General features: G+C 40.1%; 2 protein-coding genes across 4 annotated transcripts in view; one reads left to right on the top strand and one right to left on the bottom strand.

Moving 5' to 3' along the window:
* LOC149137951 (protein mono-ADP-ribosyltransferase PARP15-like) overlaps positions 1-9,703 on the bottom strand; it is a 19,644-nt gene extending 9,941 nt beyond the window's left edge. Inside the window, exons 1-2 of the mRNA XM_089340738.1 lie at positions 9,547-9,703; positions 8,829-9,006 (exon numbers count right to left, since the gene is read on the bottom strand). Coding sequence (XP_089196864.1) covers positions 8,829-9,006; positions 9,547-9,654 — 286 coding nt within the window. The 5' untranslated portion in view covers positions 9,655-9,703. The remainder of the gene's footprint in view (positions 1-8,828; positions 9,007-9,546) is intronic.
* Positions 1-20,000, top strand: part of LOC149137947 (protein mono-ADP-ribosyltransferase PARP14-like) — a 507,224-nt gene that overhangs the window by 199,737 nt on the left and 287,487 nt on the right. The gene's annotated exons all lie outside the window — the stretch shown is intronic.

The raw sequence follows: 20,000 nt of genomic DNA, 5'->3' as shown, positions 1-20,000 counted from the left end.
GTAGTGGCCCCAGAACAGTTCCTTGTGGAACACCGCTCAATATTTGTGTTTCCCTAGATAGTTCTCCATTGGCTGCAACTGTCTGACTTCTACCATTCAGGAAGTCATGCAGCCACTCTCCTAATTTACCAGCTATGCCAAGGTTTCGCAGCTTGTGACATATCAAGCCATGATCAACTTTGTCAAAGGCTTTTGCAAAGTCGAGATATATCACATCAACATTTGAATGGTCAAGTAGCTGCTTCAGGACCCAGTCATAATGCTGCAAGAGCTGCGTGAGGCAGCTTCTACCTGGACGGAAACCATGCTGGGTCTCATTCAGCAAGTCATTTTCTTCTAGGAACGCAATCAATCTCCTTCTGACAATTCGTTCCATGACTTTGCTAATATGTGAAGTCAGAGAGATGGGCCTGTAGTTCCCAGCCTCTGCTCTGCTTCCACCTTTATGGATAGGACATATGGTGCCTTCCTTCAGCTTTTTGGGAAGTTTACCATTTGCAAGGAAACTCTGGAAGAGTATCCGGAGTGGTCCTGCTAGTTCTTGTTTACACGACTTTAAGAGGACAGCTGGGAAACCATCGGGGCCAGTTGCCGAATTTGAGCTCATTTCATTTATGGCAGCTATCACATCTTCCTCTTCAATGTCGATGTAGGTAATGGATGCAGTCTTTTTCTGCTGAGTGCTATTGTCCAAGAAATCAGCTGGGTTCTTTATCTGCATGTGACTCAGAGGAGAGGTGAAGACACTCTTGAATTGTGTACTGAGCACTTCACTTATCCATGTGGGATCTGCAGTCAGTGAGCCATTAGGAAGGAATAGGGGTCCTATCTTATACTGTACCGTAGCAGTCTCCTTTGCAAATCTATAGAAAGCCTTGGGGTTTGTTTTTATGCTTTCTACTGCTCTCTTCTCCTTCTCTGCTCTCTCCTTTTCATGGGAGAGTTTAATTTTGTTTTCTATTTCTAATAGTGTTAGTTTTAATTTAGCCCTTTTCCTATCCTCCAGTTCTCTATTTAACTGGTTTGAGACCTTTGTTCTGTGTCTCATAAGGATTTTCCTGTCTCTAGGAATTCTATTGGCATGTTTGCTGGTCTTTCTATATGGCACGTATTTGGTGCATATGTCTTGTATGGTTGACATAAAATGACTTAGTTTGAGGTCATTGTCTTGTATAGAAAGGCTGTCTTGCCAGTTTTGATTTTGAATCTCTCTGCGAATTGACTTCCAGTCCGCCCTGTGGAAATTCAGGTTGGATATTGTTTGAGTCCTCCTGGTGGGGTGGGTGTCAGTGGGTTGTCTAGGACCATACATAGTTAATTCTATAATGTTATGATCTGAGAGAGACGTGGGCGTTATTTTCACATTATGGATTAGGCTCACATTGTTTGTGAAGCAGAGATCTAAAATATTGCTTCCCCTGGTTGGTTGGAGTATCACTTGTTCCATGAACAGCATGTATAGATATAGAAAGAGAGAAAGAGAGAGAGAGAGATGTATATGTATACATATAGATGTATATGTACACGTATATGTATATATATATATATATATATATATATATATATATATATATAGATCTATATGCATACATGTATATGTATACATATGTGTAGATGTATATATATATATAGATGTACATGTAATATGTACACATATATACATATATACATGCATACAGATATGTATACATATATACACCCATCACACACACATACACATGCACACAAACACACACTTTAGTCATTTGTTTTCTTATCCAAAACTACGTCAAAAGTACTGAATGGATCTTTATGAAATTTGGAAATTATATTCTTTGCATAACGGCCATAACTCCCATGAAAATTCATATATTTTTGATGTTGATGAAATTTTAACCCGAACATAACAGATGAGCATTATTTGTAATTCAACAGTACAACAGTGTAAGACTACCCTTTCAGATATACTTACATTGTGATTTCTGCAATGTGGTACATAAATTGTCAAGTAAATGAGATGCATCTTTGCCTCCACTGATTCACTTGCAAAGTGTTGAGTAAAATTATTTCGTTGCAGACCTCCGGCCATTTTGTTCTGTTGTTAATTCTGTAGATGACCTCAAACACAAAGTCTTTCCCAACTTTAAACAAAACTACCAAAATCACAATTGGCTATGTGAAAGAGCAATATTAGCTCCAAAAAAACGTAGCTGTTACAAAAATTAATCAACACCTGATGCATTCTCTTCCCGGCAATCTTCAAACTTACAAGTCTGTTGATACAGTTCCAGATACAAATGAAGTGGTGAACTATCCTCCTGAATTTCTCAATTCGTTGGAGCCTCCAGGACTACCTCCCCACATATTATCACTTAAAGTTGGAACGCCTGTTATGCTGCTCCGCAATCTGGAACCACCAAGACTTTGCAATGGAACACGACTCGTGATAAAGAAAATGTTGTCACACGTTATCGAGGCTACCATTCTGTCTGGATGTGCAAAAGGGGATGACGTCTTTATTCCAAGAATTCCTCTTACTCCATCAGGAGCAGACATTCCTTTTACATTCAGAAGTCTACAATTCCCCCTTCGTGTGACTTTTGCCATGTCCATAAACAAATCTCAGGGTCAAACACTGTCTGTAGCTGGTCTTCTCTTGGAAGAGCCCTGCTTCTCACATGGACAACTGTATGTTGGCTGCTCAAGAGTGGGCAGCAAAAAAAACCTATTTGTATATGCTCCACAAGGGAAAACAAGGAACATTGTTTACAACGAGGTGTTATAATCACAACAGCAAGAAAATATGTACATGATCACCTTCTTTTACAAAACTTCATTGACTTTCATATATTTATATTGATATACATATATATACGTGTGTGTATATACATCTCTATATATAAAGATGATGCGTAGTCTAGACGGCGTTTTTAGATTTCATTATTCTCTTTAACCCGGGCAACGCCGGGTATTTCTGCTAGTATATATATATATACTCTTTTATTCTTTTATTTGTTTCAGGTTTTGAAAGCAGTCATGCTGGAGCACCGCCTTTAGTCGAACAAATTGACTCGAGAACTTATTCTTTGTAAGCCTTGTACTTATTTTATCGGTATCTTTTGCAGAACCACTAAGTTACGGAGACGTAAACACACCAACATTAGTTGTCAAGTAATGTTGGGGGAACAAACACAGGCACACAAACACACCCACTTAATATTGGCACACTGAAAAGTAGGTCTGGTGAAATTGTTCAATATTTGAACAGAGACGTGTAGATTTGTGCTGCAGCCAAGAAGTAAGGTGGAGAGGAAATTCTGCTAGGTTACTCACAACCAAAGAACTTAGGTATAAGATTTTCTGGGCAGGGAACACTGACATGGTCAGGGGCATGGGTATACTTCTTGTGGAGAAATAGGTTGATAGGGTAATCGAGGTAGTCAGAGTCTGTGATAGTATACTTAAGATTAGATTAATGCTGCAACATGGATTAGCAACCATTATTCCAGCTTAAGCCCCTCGGCCAGGCCTACCTGATGAACAGAAAAATCGATTTTATGACAGCCTCTTGCAGACTACCTAATCAACAATGGGACCTTCTCTTTGTGGCTGGTGACTTCAATGGGCATGTTGGACATCATCCAGGTGGCTTCCATGGCGTAATGGAGGCTATGGTTTTGGTTCCTGTAATGAGGAGGGAACCAGGCTGCTGGAGATGTTTGTAATACTAACTTCAGGAAACCTATTCACCTACCGATATGGTGAACACACTAGACAAATTGATTACATCCTTGCCAGGAAATGGGAAAGATGGCTACTTATTAATGCCAAAACCTTCCCAGGTGAAGAATGCACCCCACAACATAGATAAGTAGTTAGCAACTTCAGGATTAGGGCTAAATGGATGCCCAGAAGACGACCAGCTTGGAGGAGAAGGGTCTGGAAGCTTAAGGATCCTGTGAATGAACAGAGATTTAGAGACGTTTTACTTGAAGCTTTTGACGAAATAGAGGGGGATATAGCATCACATAATGTGGAAGACAGCTGGAGGTTCCGACAGAACAACCTATTGATGGCTATTGACCAGATCTGTGGATGGTGCAAAGTCCCCTCTTGACCCAAGGCAACGTGGTAGTGGAACAATGTAGTTGACAGGGCCTTTAGGGAAGAGAAACAGGCATGGAAGGGCTGGAAGAACAGTGGTAGTAGGGAATGGTACCAGACTGCCAGAAGAGAAGCTCAGAGACAGGTTTATTTAGCCAGAGGGGAAGCAGATAAGAAAAGATTTTCCAATGTTCTGCTCCATGAGGACCAAAGACTTGAAGCATTTCGTGTTGCAAAACAGTGTGTGATGTCATAGGAGAGAAATGTGTCCGCATGGATGATGGCTCACTTGCATTTAATGACGCTGCAAAGACAGAGGCTTGGAGACGCCACTATGAAAGGTTGCTAAATAATGAGAATGAATGGGAGAGAGAGAGTTCAGTCTAGACAAGATGCAGTTTGGGTTTGTGCCAGGGAGAAACACCACTGATGTTATATTTCTGGTAAGACAGCTGCAGGAGAAATACCTAGCCAAAGATAAACCTCTGTACCTGGCTTTGGTTGACATGAAGAAAGCCTTTGACAGGATGCCCCGATTCCTTATCTGGTGGTCAATGAGGAAACTAGGGATATAAGAATGGTTAGTGAGAGCTGTGCAAGCCCTGTACAGGGACGCTGTCAGTAAGATGATGGTTGGCAACGAGTATAATGAAGAATTCCGGGTAGGAGTAGATGTCCACCAAGGATCAGTTCTCAGCCACCTCTTATTCATCATAGTTCCCCAGGCAATAACAGAGGAATTCAAGACAGGATGCCCCTGGGAGCTCCTCTATACTGATGACCTTGCTCTAATAGCTGACTCACTTTCAGAACTAGAGAAGTTTCAGGTGTGGAAGCAAGGACTAGAATCGAAGGGCCTTAGAGTCAACCTAGCTAAAACCAAAGTCTTAATAAGTAGGAAGGTAGAAAAATACAAACCCCTTCAGATAGATGTCCCTGCTCGATCTGTAGAAAAGGTGTAGGTAGAAACTCTATAAGATGCACCCAGTGCAAGCTATGGACACATAAGAGGTGCAGCAATATCAAAGGAAGGTTAACTAGGAAGTTAGTTTTTGTATGTAGCAGATGTTCAGGTGCAATAAACACTGTGAATGTGCAGAAAACAACTTCTGCCACATTCCAGGGAGAAAAACTAGAAGTGGTTGATAGCTTCTGCTATCTAGGTGACCAAGTTAGTAGTGGGGGAGGGTGCACTGAAAGTGTAGCTGCTAGAATAAGTATAGCCTGGGCAAAGTTCAGAGAGCTCCTACCTCTGCTGGCGACAAAGGGCCTCTAGCTCAGAGTAAAAGGCAGACTGTATGATGCATGTGTACGAACAGCCATGCTTCATGGCAGGGAAACATGGGCTGTAACTGCTGAAGACATGCGTAGGCTTGCAATTGTAGGAAAGTGGTTATACACCATTAGGTGTACTCCGCTTCCGTACATTAAATTTCTTGAAGAAACAATGGAACGCAGATTCTGAACTATCAACACAACAATATTTATTACAATAGAATTCGGCAGCACTTCACCCTTTGGTTACTGAGACGCTGTCAATGATGTTGCGTGGTTATTTGTGTAGCTCCAAAGTTGAGTTGTTGGAGAGAGGCTGCTACGACGTCCAGGCTCTTCGTCGGCCAGAGAACAAAGAGAGTGAAAGAAGCGGCAACGTTTGGATATCGATGACTACGCATGCGCATGAGACTCTTCCTGTATTCCTTCCGGAATTAGTCCCTGCACATGCGTGTCGTCTGCTATTAAGGCGTCACTACATGGCTCCCCCTCGAGTGCCGGAAGTACGAAAAATAGAAATTAGGAGTGGCGCCTGAGGCAAGATGGCTACCGAAAACACCCACAAGATGTGGCACAAATATATATAACGAAAAATCAAAGAAAGTGATGTACAATTGTGAGATACATGCATGCAATGTACAAAAGAAATGACAATGACAAAACAACCGTGATGACAACTGTCTAGGAAACTGGAATCACGCGATGTAAAAGTCTGATTTTTTTGTTTTTTCCTGAAAGGAAAGAAAATATATGAGTGCACAAGTGTGTGTGTGAGAGAAAACACAGAACATAGTAAAAGTGTCTGTAGAGAAAAATCCAGTTCGTATAAGAGTTACACAAGATTTAGAATGTTCATACGCAGGAAGTTGTGGTCAAGGAGCAGAGCTGTAGTTGAGCGTCGGATGCTAGTTGGGACCTGTTACCTGGTACTGAACATTCTAGCTGGTCTGTTGATCGTGAGTGGAAACATCCACTCTAACAGGGTCGAGATAAAACCGCGCTTGTTGATGTTGGTGTTGCTGGCGACGACAATGGTAGACAGTACATTGGTGGTGAAAATGTCGGCGCTGGAACTGGCTGTAGCTGTGTTCTGTATGTGTGTTTGCGATGGTGTATGCATTGGTTAAGGTGGTGGTTGTGTCAGGGCGTCTATTTGAGAGATACCGTTGAGTGGCATTGCTTGAAAATGCTGTCATGAATTCGGAGCTGCGAGCGAAAATGACCAAAAGATCCCGTGCAAATAAAGATAAGCCAGAACTCTTCCATTCTCCGGCCAAGAGAAACGGAGAGGTGACGAAAAAATGCTGAACTGGGAACAAGTAAGCATCAAGAAATGTTATGTACTCACTGAAATGTAACTGTGCATTTTACTGCTATTTTCAGCAAGTAGAGGACGCTGTGTAAGAATGAATTGACGTCTCGTGAAACATGTAGGAAATTGCTCAAAAAGTTGTTAGGATGAAATAACTGTGAAGTTTTTTGTGTGAAAAACCACAGAGGTCTCAGCCGCAAAGAAGTCTTTGTTTATAGGCTCTGGAAGTCATTGACAAAATGAAAAACTTTAACGTAGGAAAATTTACTTAGCTTTTCACTTGTGATGGATGAGAATGTAGAGGCAATCCTGAAGTTGAACATTGCGAAACATACAAATTCAATGGCTGTTGAAACGAGGTCTGTAGATCTTTTAGCTTGGGGTACCAATTTGCAAAGTACCGTGTGATGACCAAGAGAAAGTCCTGCAGCTGTGGAATAAGCTGATGCGAGTGAGTGTGTGCATTCTCTATCTGTGACAAGCATGTTGAGAGACAGACAACGGCTCGTGTAGTATTATCGGTCGGTAGTTCAAATTTTCGGCTGCAGTTGTTCTTGATTCGGGGTCACCAATTGTAGGGAAGTGGTTATACACCATTAGGTGTACTCCGCTTCCGTACATTAAATTTCTTGAAGAAACAACGGAACGCAGATTCTGAACTATCAACACAACAATATTTATTACAATAGAATTCGGCAGCAGCGTCGCCTTCCTGGCACTTGTGCCAGGGGTATGTGTAAAGACATTCGAGTGAGATCATTGCCAGTACCGCCGAACTGGCTCCTATGCAGGTGGCGTGTAAAATACCACATTTTGAGCATGGCCATTGCCAATACCACCTGACTGGCCTTCATGCTGGTGGCACGTAAAATCACCCACTACACTCTCGGAGTGGTTGGTGTTAGGAAGGGCATCCAACTGTAGAAACTCTGCCAGATCAGATTGGAGCCTTGTGTAGCCATCTGGTTCACCAGCCCTCAGTAAAATCATCCAACCCATGCTAGCATGGAAAGCGGACGTTAAACGATGATGATGATTCCGACCGGCTGCCAAGCAAATGAGAAGCAGTAATTGAAGTAGATGGTGAATATGCTCCGGAATAATCATTTAAAGATGCTTTTGTAAAAATGTTGTTATTATTTTTGTTGAATAAAATTTATTGAAAAAAAAAACGCAATAATTATTCACCAACCTAATATAATATAAACATCTACAGTAATGCAGTTTCGGCAGAGGTCCCTGTCTTTCTATCTTGGCTTTTGAAAACAGGAGAAATCTGTGAAACTGGTTATCTTTAAAACATTTTTAAAAATAAAAGATCTCAACGAGCCCCAGTGCATTTTCAACTTCTTGTTTTCTATGTTTCTACCCGTGCAGAATAAAATAACTTTGTCCCTGAATGAACCAGCAAGTAGAAAAATCTAAGGGGAGGTAATCGCTGATTCTTATTGTTCGAGGCAGGGGAGGTAATTACACTTTTAACAGGGTTACACTTTCTTTGGGAGGATAAATTCATTGTAATTATATTACAAAGTTATAATTATAATTACACAACAGGCAATAACAATGGTACCACTTCTGGTTTATCTAATTTTTGTACACTTATTAAATGTCCCTTAACCAATTTCTAGGCCGTAGCAGACATTGAATATTTCAATGAGACTTAATAACACTGTATCGATTATCTCTGCATATCTATAATTGACAAACTCAGAATGGTGATTGCTAGGCCTGGTGTTCCCTTGTTGATACTTCTGTCCAGTCCTGCAGACCCTCCACTATATCTAGTCCTTCTTCCCCATAGCATTACCCCTCTGGAATTCCGCCCCTTCTCTTATCTTTCCTGCAATATTTTCATTTACAAAGGTTCAAGAGGAACATTAATGGATGGGGACAGACCCTTCCTCCCAATCCAGCAAGGAAAACAAATGAAAGTGTTGATTCCACAATAATAAAATACACCTGGTTTACTCTAGAGTAGAAGATGTTAGGAAGGGTACCTGGCAGTAGAAACGATGCCAAACATGGAATGTGTAAGCAACATTACGTCCTCTGTCCTCTCTGTGTGAGAAAGGACCAATGTGGACAGTGACAGTCTTTCCAACTCAGGCCAATATGGAGGGTGGGTGGATGATGATGATGATGATAATATACTCACCATTTTTACCACAATAGCTACGGTTGAATCCTGATTTATTTATTCCATCAACAGATCCTGCAGCAGTACCATGCCAAAGGCCGTGAACTTCATTTCTAATATTTGGATTTTCTGTCTCAAACTTTTTCTTCAATGCTTGGTATCCCAGGTATAATGGTTTATTTTGAATTCTCTCAATCTGTAGAAAAGGAAATACATTTATGAAAAGACAATTAATTCACTTCTTTGACAAGGAAATAACGTTTGTGGTAAAAACCCCCAACCTTATCTGTTTTTTTATTTTTTATTTGATACCAATTTTGATTCAACTGTAAATTTTGGTAAGGCACAATAGTTTAGCTGCAAAATGGTGTTGCATTTACAATTCAATGCAAGAAGTTAAAGCAGAGGTATTTTTGTTGAGCCAAGATTTCTTGTGAATGTACAGTACTTGGGAAGACTTGTTGAACCAAATGAAATCGTAGTTGTGGCTGATGTCACATAAAAAACACCCAGAACACACTTGGAGTGGTTGGCATTAGGAAGGGCAACCAGCTGTAGAAACCATGCCAAATCAGACTGGAACCTGGTACAGCTCTCCAGCATACCAGTTCCATTCAAGCTGTATAACCCATGGGGATGATGTTGATCCAAAAATACACAAAACTATCCAAAATAGGTTGATGTAATGAGATTTAAACCTTTTATACAAACAATAAATAGAAGCAAAAATACAAACTTTGATTATTTGAGATGAAGGCAAATTCCGACGGAAAGTGGCCTGGATGTCATCATATTCTGGTCCATTTGTGACTGGAACAATTTTCATTAATTCCTTGTCTCCCATTGGTGACCATGTATCAGGGATTGGTTCTAAAGTTCAAACAGAAATAAAATATTTTAGAACAAAAATAAAATTATGAACCCTTTTTCAGTTGCAAGTTTATAAAAAACAAAAAAAAACCAGGACTATTTTGATTAATTTTGGGGTTTAGACATGAAATATTCTTTTCTACTCTAGGAACAAGGCCCAAAATTTTGGGGGAGGGGGCCAGTCGATTAGATTGACCCCAGTACACAACTGGTACTTAATTTATCAACCCCAAAGGAATGAGGCAAAGTCAACCTCGGTGGAATTTGAACTCAGAATGTAAAGCGAAAAGAAATACCACAAAGCATTTCCCCCAGCGTGCTAACGTTTCTGCCAGCTCGCTGCCTTTTACACAAGAAATATTGAAATATAAAACACAGCACTGTAATCTAGTATTGTAGTAGTAGTAGTAGTAGTAGTAGTAGTGGGGGTTTTGGTGGGATAATGGTTGCGATGATGGTGGTGGTGGTGGTGGTGGTGGTGGTTGTGGTGGTTGTGGTGATGAACTCCTAACAAAGCAGACATTAGGACACAATATAGTCCCTGGACTTGTTGGATTGTTTCAAACCATATGACATATACCAGCATTGGAAGACAGATGTGAAAACATGAGGATGAGTATGACATTACACTCTCAGAGTGGTTGGCGTTAGGAAGGGCATCCAGCTGTAGAAACACTGCCAGATCAGATTGGAGCCTGGTGTAGCCATCTGGTTTCACCAGTCCTCAGTCAAATCGTCCAACCCATGCTAGCATGGAAAGCGGACGTTAAACGACGACGACGGCGATGATGATGATGATGATGATGATATATATATATATATATATATATAGATGGCTGGGTTTGTCAGGCATCTAAAGTAACATTAACCAGGGAGAAGATGAGCTGTGACATGGTTCCGCCACCATGCACACACCAAGGTACATTTGTAATGAAAAGAAAAAAATGTCATGTTTGCGAGTGTTCCTGCAGAACAAAAGCTGGGTTGAAGAGCCACCTGTATGCATATGATTGGGTTATGATGGCCCTCTTCTGAAAAGAAGTAGCAATCATTATATTACACACACACAAATTAGTGTATGTGGTGCAGCGTCTGACTTCAAACCCTATATGTAGTTAGCCAACATAGTGGCTTTACTTTAGTCCCTGTGTCAGATGGAAGATATGTGATTAGCATATGGATTTTTGAAGTTGCCTTTACATAGCCTGATGTAGCTCTTCTTTTCAGTTATGTCATCATCTAGTGTTGCTGTAACTTCTGCCTCATATGTGATGGATTTAATAGTACATCCCTGGTTGAGTGGACAAGTTCCTGGGTCTCGACACTTACAACTGGGAGTAGGTTCTTGGTAGTGTTTGTGTATAATGATGCTTTTCACATTGGGGCAGCAGCTATATGATAATGTAACCTAATGCCTGTTGAATATTTTTCAGTACCTCTGATTTTCTGAAAAATCTCTTAGAGAAACAGGAATCGTTTGCCTATATTGGTTTGAAAATTAAGAAAAAAGTGGAAGCAAACCAAATTATTTTCCTTGGTCTGTTTTGAAGTCTTTCTTTTTTGTTATTCGTATTGATGCTTAAATGAAGACATTTAGATTTGTGCTGCATCCAAGAAGTAAAGTGGAGAGGAAATCCTGCTAGGTTCCTCACAGGCAAAGAATATAGGTATGAGATTTTCTGGGCAGGGAACACTGCCGAGGTTGGGGTCATGGGTATACTTCTTGCAAAGAAATGGGTTGATAAGATAATCGAGGTAGTCAGAGTCTGTGATAGAATACTTAAGCTTAGATTAGTGCTGTAACATGGATTAGCAACCATTATCTTGGCCCATGACCCTCAGCCAGGGCTAACTGATGAATAGAAAGACCGATTTTATGACAGCCTCTTGCAGACCACCTCATTGGGGCTGGCAACTTCAACATGTTGGACAACATCCAGGGAGCTTCCATGGTGTACATGGTGGCTATGGATTTGGTTCCAGCAATGAAGAAGGAACCAGGCTGCTGGAGTTCTGTGATACAAATCATCTTATGATCTGTAACACTAACTTTAGAAAACCTGTCAGTTACCTATTTACCTACCAGTCTGGTGGGCACACTAGTTAGGTTGACTACATTTTTGCCTGGAAATGGGAAAGATGGCTATTTATAAATGCCAAAACTTTTCCACGTGAAGAATGCACCCCACAACATAGGTTAGTAGCTAGTGACTTTAGGATCAGGGCTAAATGGCTGCTCAGAAGATGACCAATAAGGAAAAGAAGGGTCTGGAAGCTTATGGATCCTGTGAATGGACAGAGATTTAGAGACATATTACTTGAAGCTTTTGATGAAATAGAGGATGATATATCATCACATAATGTGGAAAACAACTGGAGATCCCTACAAGACAACTTGTTGAAGGCCACTAACCAGATCTGTGGTTGGTGCAAAGTCCCCTCTCCACCTAAGACAGACATGTCAAACTCCAGGCCTTCAGGTCACTTCCGGCCTGCGCAGCAATTTCATCCAGCTCATGAACCATTTTGATATCAGTATGAAATTGGTCCAAACGGCAACATCAGCAAACAGAGTACTTTGCTGCCCTCAGCAACACCCATGCCTTCTTGTGTGGCTAAAGCAGGCCATTGCATTATATACAGCACTGACTGCACTACTTTTCTTACTAAGGGTGTCACCAAAAGTAGCAATAATTTGATACACGACTAGAAACAACACAACTGTAACTATGAGCCCCTGTCTGTACAAAAAAAAAAACACATTGAAGACAAATGATAACACAGCCACAGATCTTAATTGTAACTGCAACAAAGCATGCTGGGAAACACCTCCTTCAATTCTCTAAGCGCATGTTGTGAAGTGCTGATGACACAGAATCTACTAATCCCATAATGCACTGCAACAGCCGCCTTACTGCTCTTTTGGGTGATCATTTTCATGTGACATCATTCAGTAGTAGTAGCTATCTATATCAATGGCCAAGAGAAATGTCGATGCTGAAAACAGATCCTTTCAAATTCGGTGGGAAACCAAGTACATGTTTACTGACATTGATGGCAAACCCGTGTGTATTAATTATGGTACTCAATTGCTGTACTCGAAGAGTATAATCTCAAACGCCACTACGAAAGAAAACATCAGGACAAGTATAAATATCTCACTGCTGAGCAGAAGCAACGAAAGGTAGACAAGTTGAAGAGGAATCTCATATTACAACAGACTTTTTTTTAACCAAAGCAAAATCACAAAGTGAATCTGCTGTTAAAGCAAGTTTTATTGTGGCAGAGGAGATTGCAATATCAGCCTGGCCATTTATGGAAAGAGAGTTTGTGAAGAACTGCAGGTTGAAAATGTGTGATGTTTTGTGTCCAGACAACAAGAAGCAACTGTCTGCTAATGTGAGTATTAGCAGAAATACAGTTGCTGGTTGAGTGTGCGAGATGGCCATTGATTTGGAAAAAGGAATGTTGATTGAAAAGGGAAAAGATTTTGCTGTACACTCTCTTGCTGTGGATGAGACGACTGACACGACTGATACGGCACAGCTGGCTGCCTTCATCCATGGAGTGGACTCCAATTTGTTGGTCATGGAGGGAATTTGGGACATTAAATCAATGCATGAGACAACAACAGGACCTTTTTGAAAAATGTCAGAATGTAACCAACATGAGACTGCCTTGGGACAAACTTGTTGGATTTACAACAGATGGAGCACTGGTGATGTGCAGTGAAAAATGTGGACTAGTGGGTAGGATACATTTAAAGATGCAAGAAAGGAACTGCGCTGGTGAGTTGACAACATATTACTGCATCATACACCAGGAAACGCTGTGTGCTAAAGCCTTAAAAATGTAATGAGCACTGTAATGCAAACCGTAAACTTTATCTGAACCAAAAGGTTAAATCACTGCCAATTTCAACTTTCCTGCAGGAAATACATTCAGAGTTTGGTGACGTGCCTTATGATACGGAGGTGTGGTGGCTCATTCGAGGAAAGGTCCTCAGTATAAGTTTTGAGTTGGTTGAGGAGATATGTCAGTTCATGGACAGTAAAGGAAAAGAATCCAAATTTCTGTTGGATGAAAAGTGGAAATGCGAGTTGGCATTTCTGGTTGACATAGTTATGCATCTCAATGTTTTAAACATCCAGCTCCTGGGACGGGATCACATTATCTGTGATATGTATGAAGCAGTGAAGGCATTTCAAGTAAAGCTGCACTTATGGGAAACACAAATGCACCAATTGAACTTGTCTCACATTCCCTGTTGCCAAGCAATGTTGAGCCAAGTCAGTGCCTCGGTGTTCCCAAAGCAACACTTTGCTGATAAATTGAGTGCATCCTGCACTGAATTCGCATGGCACTTTTGTGACTTTGAAGCACATTAAAATAATTTCAAGCTGCTTCACAACCCATTTGTCGTCAATGTGGAAACTGCACCTGTACACATTCAAATGGAGCTGATAGAACAGCAGAGTAAGGGGACATTAAAAGCAAAGTACAACTCTGTGGGCCTCGCCCAGTTCACTCGCTTCATACCTGAAGCAAAGCCCCAGCTCCATTTACATGCAGCTTGAACGCTGTCTCTGTCTGGAAGCACATGTCTGCTTGAGCAGCTGTTCTCTGTGATGAAGATGAATAAAATGTCACATAGGAGTCGTCTCACAGATGAACACCTGCAATCCATTCTCAGAGTCTCAACAAAACAAAACCTTGCCCCAAGCATCAATGAACTTGTTGCTAAGAAAAGATGCTAAGTAAACAGCTCGGACAAAATTTCAGAAACGAAATTGAAAGTTTTGATTTATTATTTTAATTTTCACTAAAAAGCATATTTTTTCTTTATACTTGCTTTTTTTTTTTTTTGCAGCCTGTTCTTATTTTAAATGATAGAAGGATCCTGTGGAAGAGATAGACCTAAGACCTGGGATGAGGTGGAGAAGCACAACTTTTGAATGTTGAGCCTCACAGAGGCAATGACAAGTGACCAAGATCTTTGGAGACATGCTGTGCTTGAGAAGACTCAGTAAGCCAAGTGAGACCGTAACTGTGGCCTATGCCAGTGCAGCATAACCAGCCCATTTAAGAGCACCCTTCAATCATTGGGCAATAAACTGCACTTGCGAAGACTTGTTGAGTCAAGTGAAGTCATTGTCATGTCTAATGACAGTCCTGCTTGACTGGCACCTGTGCCGGTGACATGTAAAAAGCACCATTCATGGTCAATGCCAGTGCCAGCTGACTGGTGGCATGTAAGAAAGCACCATTCGAGTGTGGTCATTGCCAGTGTCATCAGACTGGCCCCTATGCCGGTTGCATGTAAAAAGCACCATTCGAGCATGGCCAATGCCAGTACTGCCTGACTGGCCCTCGTGCCGGTGGCATGTAAAAATCACCTACTACACTCTTGGAGTGGTTGGTGTTAGGAAGGGCGTCCAGCTGTAGAAACTCTGCCAGACCAAATTGGAGCCTGGTGCAGCCTCCTGGCTTGCCAGTCCTCAGTCAAACCATCCAACCCATGCCAGCATGGAAAGCAGGTGTTAAAGGATAATGATAATGTGTATAGAAAAATATATCAGTTGAATGAAGTTAAAACATGTTCTGGTTTTCACGTTTTTTTATTATGGTATTTTAAAAAGATTAATTTTTTTACAATGATGAAGTCTGTTAAACATTAAAAAAATATTTTGTAACGTTCATAAAGTTCAATTAGCACTTGCATACATTTGTAGTAATCAATCTTGATAACTGTAGTAAAATGACAGACATTCATTTTTGTACTTCTTAGAAGGCTCCAACAAGCTGAATTTTTGGAATATGGTTTTGACCAGTTTGCATGTAGCTTAAACGTCACGGTTTGCCAGGCTTACCAATATTATTGGCATAGATCATGCCTTTATTTTAACCAATCAGCTTGTGGTTTACATGTTATAGTTTTATGAGTGAGCAAACTTAGTTGGTTGCGATTGTATTTAATCAATTAGAGGGAGTCTTCTGTAATTTGCCTGTTCTTTTTTACTCTAGGCACAAGGCCCAAAAAGTTTGGGGAGGGGCGTAGTCGATTTGATCAACTCCACTACACAACTGGTACTTAATTAATTTATCAACCCCAAAAGGATGAAATGCAAAACTGACCTCAGCGGAATTTGAACTCAGAATGTAAAGTCCTGCATGTTAACATTTCTGCCAGCTTTGTAATTTGCTTATATTCATATGTTAAAAATATAAAAATATAAAAGAATAAATTTTTCAAGCCTTCATCGTCCAAATCTGTTCCAAAATTTTTTATATAAACATTACTAAACTTGTATTTTTCTTTCAAACGATCTTTCTTGGGTGTAGCCACCTGGTTCGCCAGTCCTCAGTCAAATCGTCCAACCCATGCTAGCATGGAAAGTGGACATTAAACGATGATGATGATGAGGATGATGATGAGGATGATGATGATAGAGAAGTGATCCCCAATAAATTTACTGTAACCTTTATATTAGACGCCGTCAACATCATCCTTGAAAACAATACATTTCTTTTCAACAGAATAAAAAAACTACCTCCAAATTCGAGGCACAGCTATGGGGACAGGATTTGCTCCAATTTTCGCAACATTATAGTCAACAACTACAAAGGTAAAGGTGATACCTACCGAAATAATTACAAACGTATCAAATTCCTGGAGAAGATGAAAGTTACAGACTGGGTGAAAGCTGAACTAATGAGGAAGAGAGTTCGGTTAGATGAGATGCATAGGAAGCTCTTGACAGGATCCCCTTCTCCCTTATCTAGTGGTCAATGTAGAAACTAGGGATAGATGAGTGAGAGCTGTATAAGCCATGTACAGGGATGCTGTCAATAAGGTGAAAGTTGGCAATGAGTATAGCAAGGAATGTAGTGTTCAGGTGGGTGCTCCCCATGGGTTAGTTCTCAGCCCTCTCTTGTTTATCATAGTCCTCCAAGCTATAACAGAGGATCTTAAGACTGGCTGCCATTGAAAGCTTTTCTTGCCTAAAAAAATAAATATCAGATTAAAAGCAAGGTCTTGAAGCAAAGGTTCTTGGAATTAATTTAGCAAGGGTCAAAGTCTTAGCAAGTAGGAAAACAGATAAATCACAATCCTTTCAGGGTCTATATATAATACATAGAAGGTAAAGTACTGAATCTATGATTGGTGCGAAGTTCCAATCAGACCAAGGTTGATGTGGTGGTGGATCAGTGAGGTTGACAGAGCTACAAAAGCAAAGAGACAAGATTGGGAGGATTAGAATAATGAGGGTAGCAGAGAAATATGGTAGGTGGCTAGAAGAGAATCTGGGAGACAGGTTTACAGAGAAAAGGGAGAAGCAGAAAGTAAGGGGTTAGCCAATGTTCTACAAGAGGAGGATTAGGTGACCTGGATTGAATGATAGTGTATCAGAGAGAATGAAAATGTTGTGGGTGAGAAGAAGTGTGGAGCGAGGGGTAAAGGGGCACTTACACTAAATGATTCTGCAAAGAAAGAGGTTATGGAAGTGCTACTATGAATGTGGAGAATGCATGGAAGAAGAGGGTCACACATTCATCACTGTGCACACACACACACACACACGTTAGTCCACATTACTCCTGGAGCAGTGGGATGGTTTTTCTGGTTCTCTCTGGATGGGATGCCAGTCTGTAGCAGGATGACTCATTTTTGCCAGCTGAGTGGACTGGAACCATGTGAAATGAAGTGTTTTGTTTAAGAACACAATGCAACACTCAGTCTAGGAATTGAAACCACAATCTTATGATCATGCGTCTAACAACACACTAACTACAGAGCCATGTGCATCCTCCCACCTATATATCCCAAATACAAATACACTTCCTTTGACAACCCCGTTGTCAATGTTCTCAGTTGATGAACCTAAAATTCTGGTTTTTTGATTCTATCAACTACACTCCCCTCCACCCATGCCGTTAATGGAGATGACCAAATGACATTCAACACAAATATGGGAATAACTAGAATGTTATGGTAACTTAGGAAATATACTTTTATTACCACAGGTAATGTCAGGGAATATAACATACCTGTATGAATTGCATTTACACTTGAAGAAAATTTGCTGCTGTTTCTAGAAAATTAAGTCATAAATACAAATTTTCAAAAGAAAAATATTACCTTAAAATAAAATTTAACAAGAGCACTCAGAGAGCACAAACCGGCTGTCAAGGCAACAGCAACATCCTTTCAACGATTAACCGGAGATGATCTTTAAAATGAGAATACCTGAAATAAACTCGACTGCTCTCACGAACGAGAATACTAAAAACGAACCCGATTGTTCTCAAACATTAAGTAAAAAACCGGAAAAATAATCCAGAATCCTTGTCCAGTACCTGATTGATCTCAATGATAGTCATGGAACGTGAAGGTGGCTGTAGAAAATTTAGTAACAGTTATAAATAGTTTATCTTTATCTAATACAAGCCAAAGTTAACAAATTCACATTTCAAAATAGTTTCAGAGGCAGAGGTAATGATAATAAATTCAACTCAGGAATTTTTAAAGGATTAGCATGAGACCTTTTGGTTTTCTCTTCTCTTAGATTCTGGCCTACCTTCAGTATTCCTATTGTTTTAGATCGATGTATGTATATATGTTAGTATACTGTAAAGTGTTTATATTTAAGTATAATATATATATTATAAAAAATATGTTAGTGTTATTTAATTTCTGAATGGTCTTGCTGTTTGTTTATGTAGTTTGATTTGTTTATCCATCAGTTTCTATTAAGATAGAGATGTGAGTAAAATTAATAATAGAGAAACGAAAATAAAACTTTGGAAACAGCCTTAAGGGAGATAACTGAGAAAGACTTGAAAGTGAACCCTGCAAAGTAAATATAACATATAATCCAGAATCCTTGTCTGGTACCGGATCGATTCCAAAATCTAATCAGTTCATACTAGTCATGAGGCCAAACATCCCTGAAAGTTTCATCTGAATCCATCCAGCGATTCTTTAGAGATCTTGTCCACAGATAGACAAACAGACAAACATGACTGGAAACTATACCTCCGCCTAAGGCGGAGGTAATATAACAAACATCACATTCTAAAGGGCGGCGAGCTGGCAGAATCGGTAGCACGCCGGGTGAACTGACTAGTGGTATTTCGTCTGCCGTTACTTTCTGAGTTTGAATTCCACCGAGGGTCGACTTTGCCTTTCATCTTTTCGGGGTCGATTAAATGAGTACTAGTTACTCACTGGAGTCGATGTAATCAACTTAATCCCTTTGTCTGTCCTTGTGTTGTCCCCTCTATGTTTAGCCCCTTCTGGGCAATAAAGAAATAAATCTACTTCACAGAAAACATCCATCACTGTAGCTGGATCTTTCTGATTTGGTGGACACTACTAGTTTTCTTAATGAAACACTTTCAAACTTGGGACACTGGTAGAATGTGTCATATAAAACATCTTTTACTCTTAGTGTTATTGACAAAATTTTATCATTTTAAAGTTATTTTGTTAAGATTTGTCGTATTTCGGTAATTTCAACCAATCACTGACGTCTATTGAGGTGAAAACAATTACTGCTGTGGTTTGTCAACAACACCTTGAGGCGGTGAAATGGGATCTTTTCCCTTGAATGAAATTAGTGCCGTTGTTTGTCAACAACAACTATCGGTGGTACTGTTGTTTATGACATCGTTCGTGCGTTTGTACTAGTTTTAGCTTTAGGGTTTTAGGGTTCGGGTTTTGGGGTTCGGGTTTTAGAGTTAGGGTTATGAGTATTTTTGCCAAATTTGGTGAAAATCTATTCAATACACCACCACAAATTTTTCACCAAATTTGGCAAAAATACTCATAACCCTAACTCTAAAACCTGAACCCTAACAATAAAACCCCAAAACCCTAAAGCTAAAACCAGTACAAACGCACAAACGATGTCATAAATAACAGTACCGCCGATAGTTGTTGTTGACAAACAACGGCACTAATTTCATTCAAGGGAAAAGATCCCATTACACCGCCTCAAGGTGTTGTTGACAAACCACAGCAGTAATTGTTTTCACTTCAAAAGACGTCAGTGATTAGTTGAAATTACCGAAATACAACAACTTTTAACATGAAATAACTTTGAATATAAGAATTTTTCTCTGTTCTATAAGACAAAAAATATACAAGTATACAAAGTTTAAAAGTGTTTCGGTAGAAAACACACAAAATAGAAAATGGTGTCCGCCAAATCAGAATGATCTCTGTAGCTTTCTTCTCCCTACCTCTCTGTAACTCTCCTCTCCCCTTCCTCTCTTCTCCCTTCATTCTGTACCTTTCTTCTGACCCTCTTTTTGTTG

The sequence above is a fragment of the Octopus bimaculoides genome, chromosome 1, assembly GCF_046866305.1.
Source record: "Octopus bimaculoides isolate indiv1 chromosome 1, ASM4686630v1, whole genome shotgun sequence".
In the NCBI taxonomy this organism is placed as follows: Eukaryota; Metazoa; Mollusca; class Cephalopoda; order Octopoda; family Octopodidae; genus Octopus; species Octopus bimaculoides.
The sequence above is the reverse complement of the archived record's forward strand: the minus strand, read 5'-3'. Positions and strand labels throughout refer to the sequence as shown.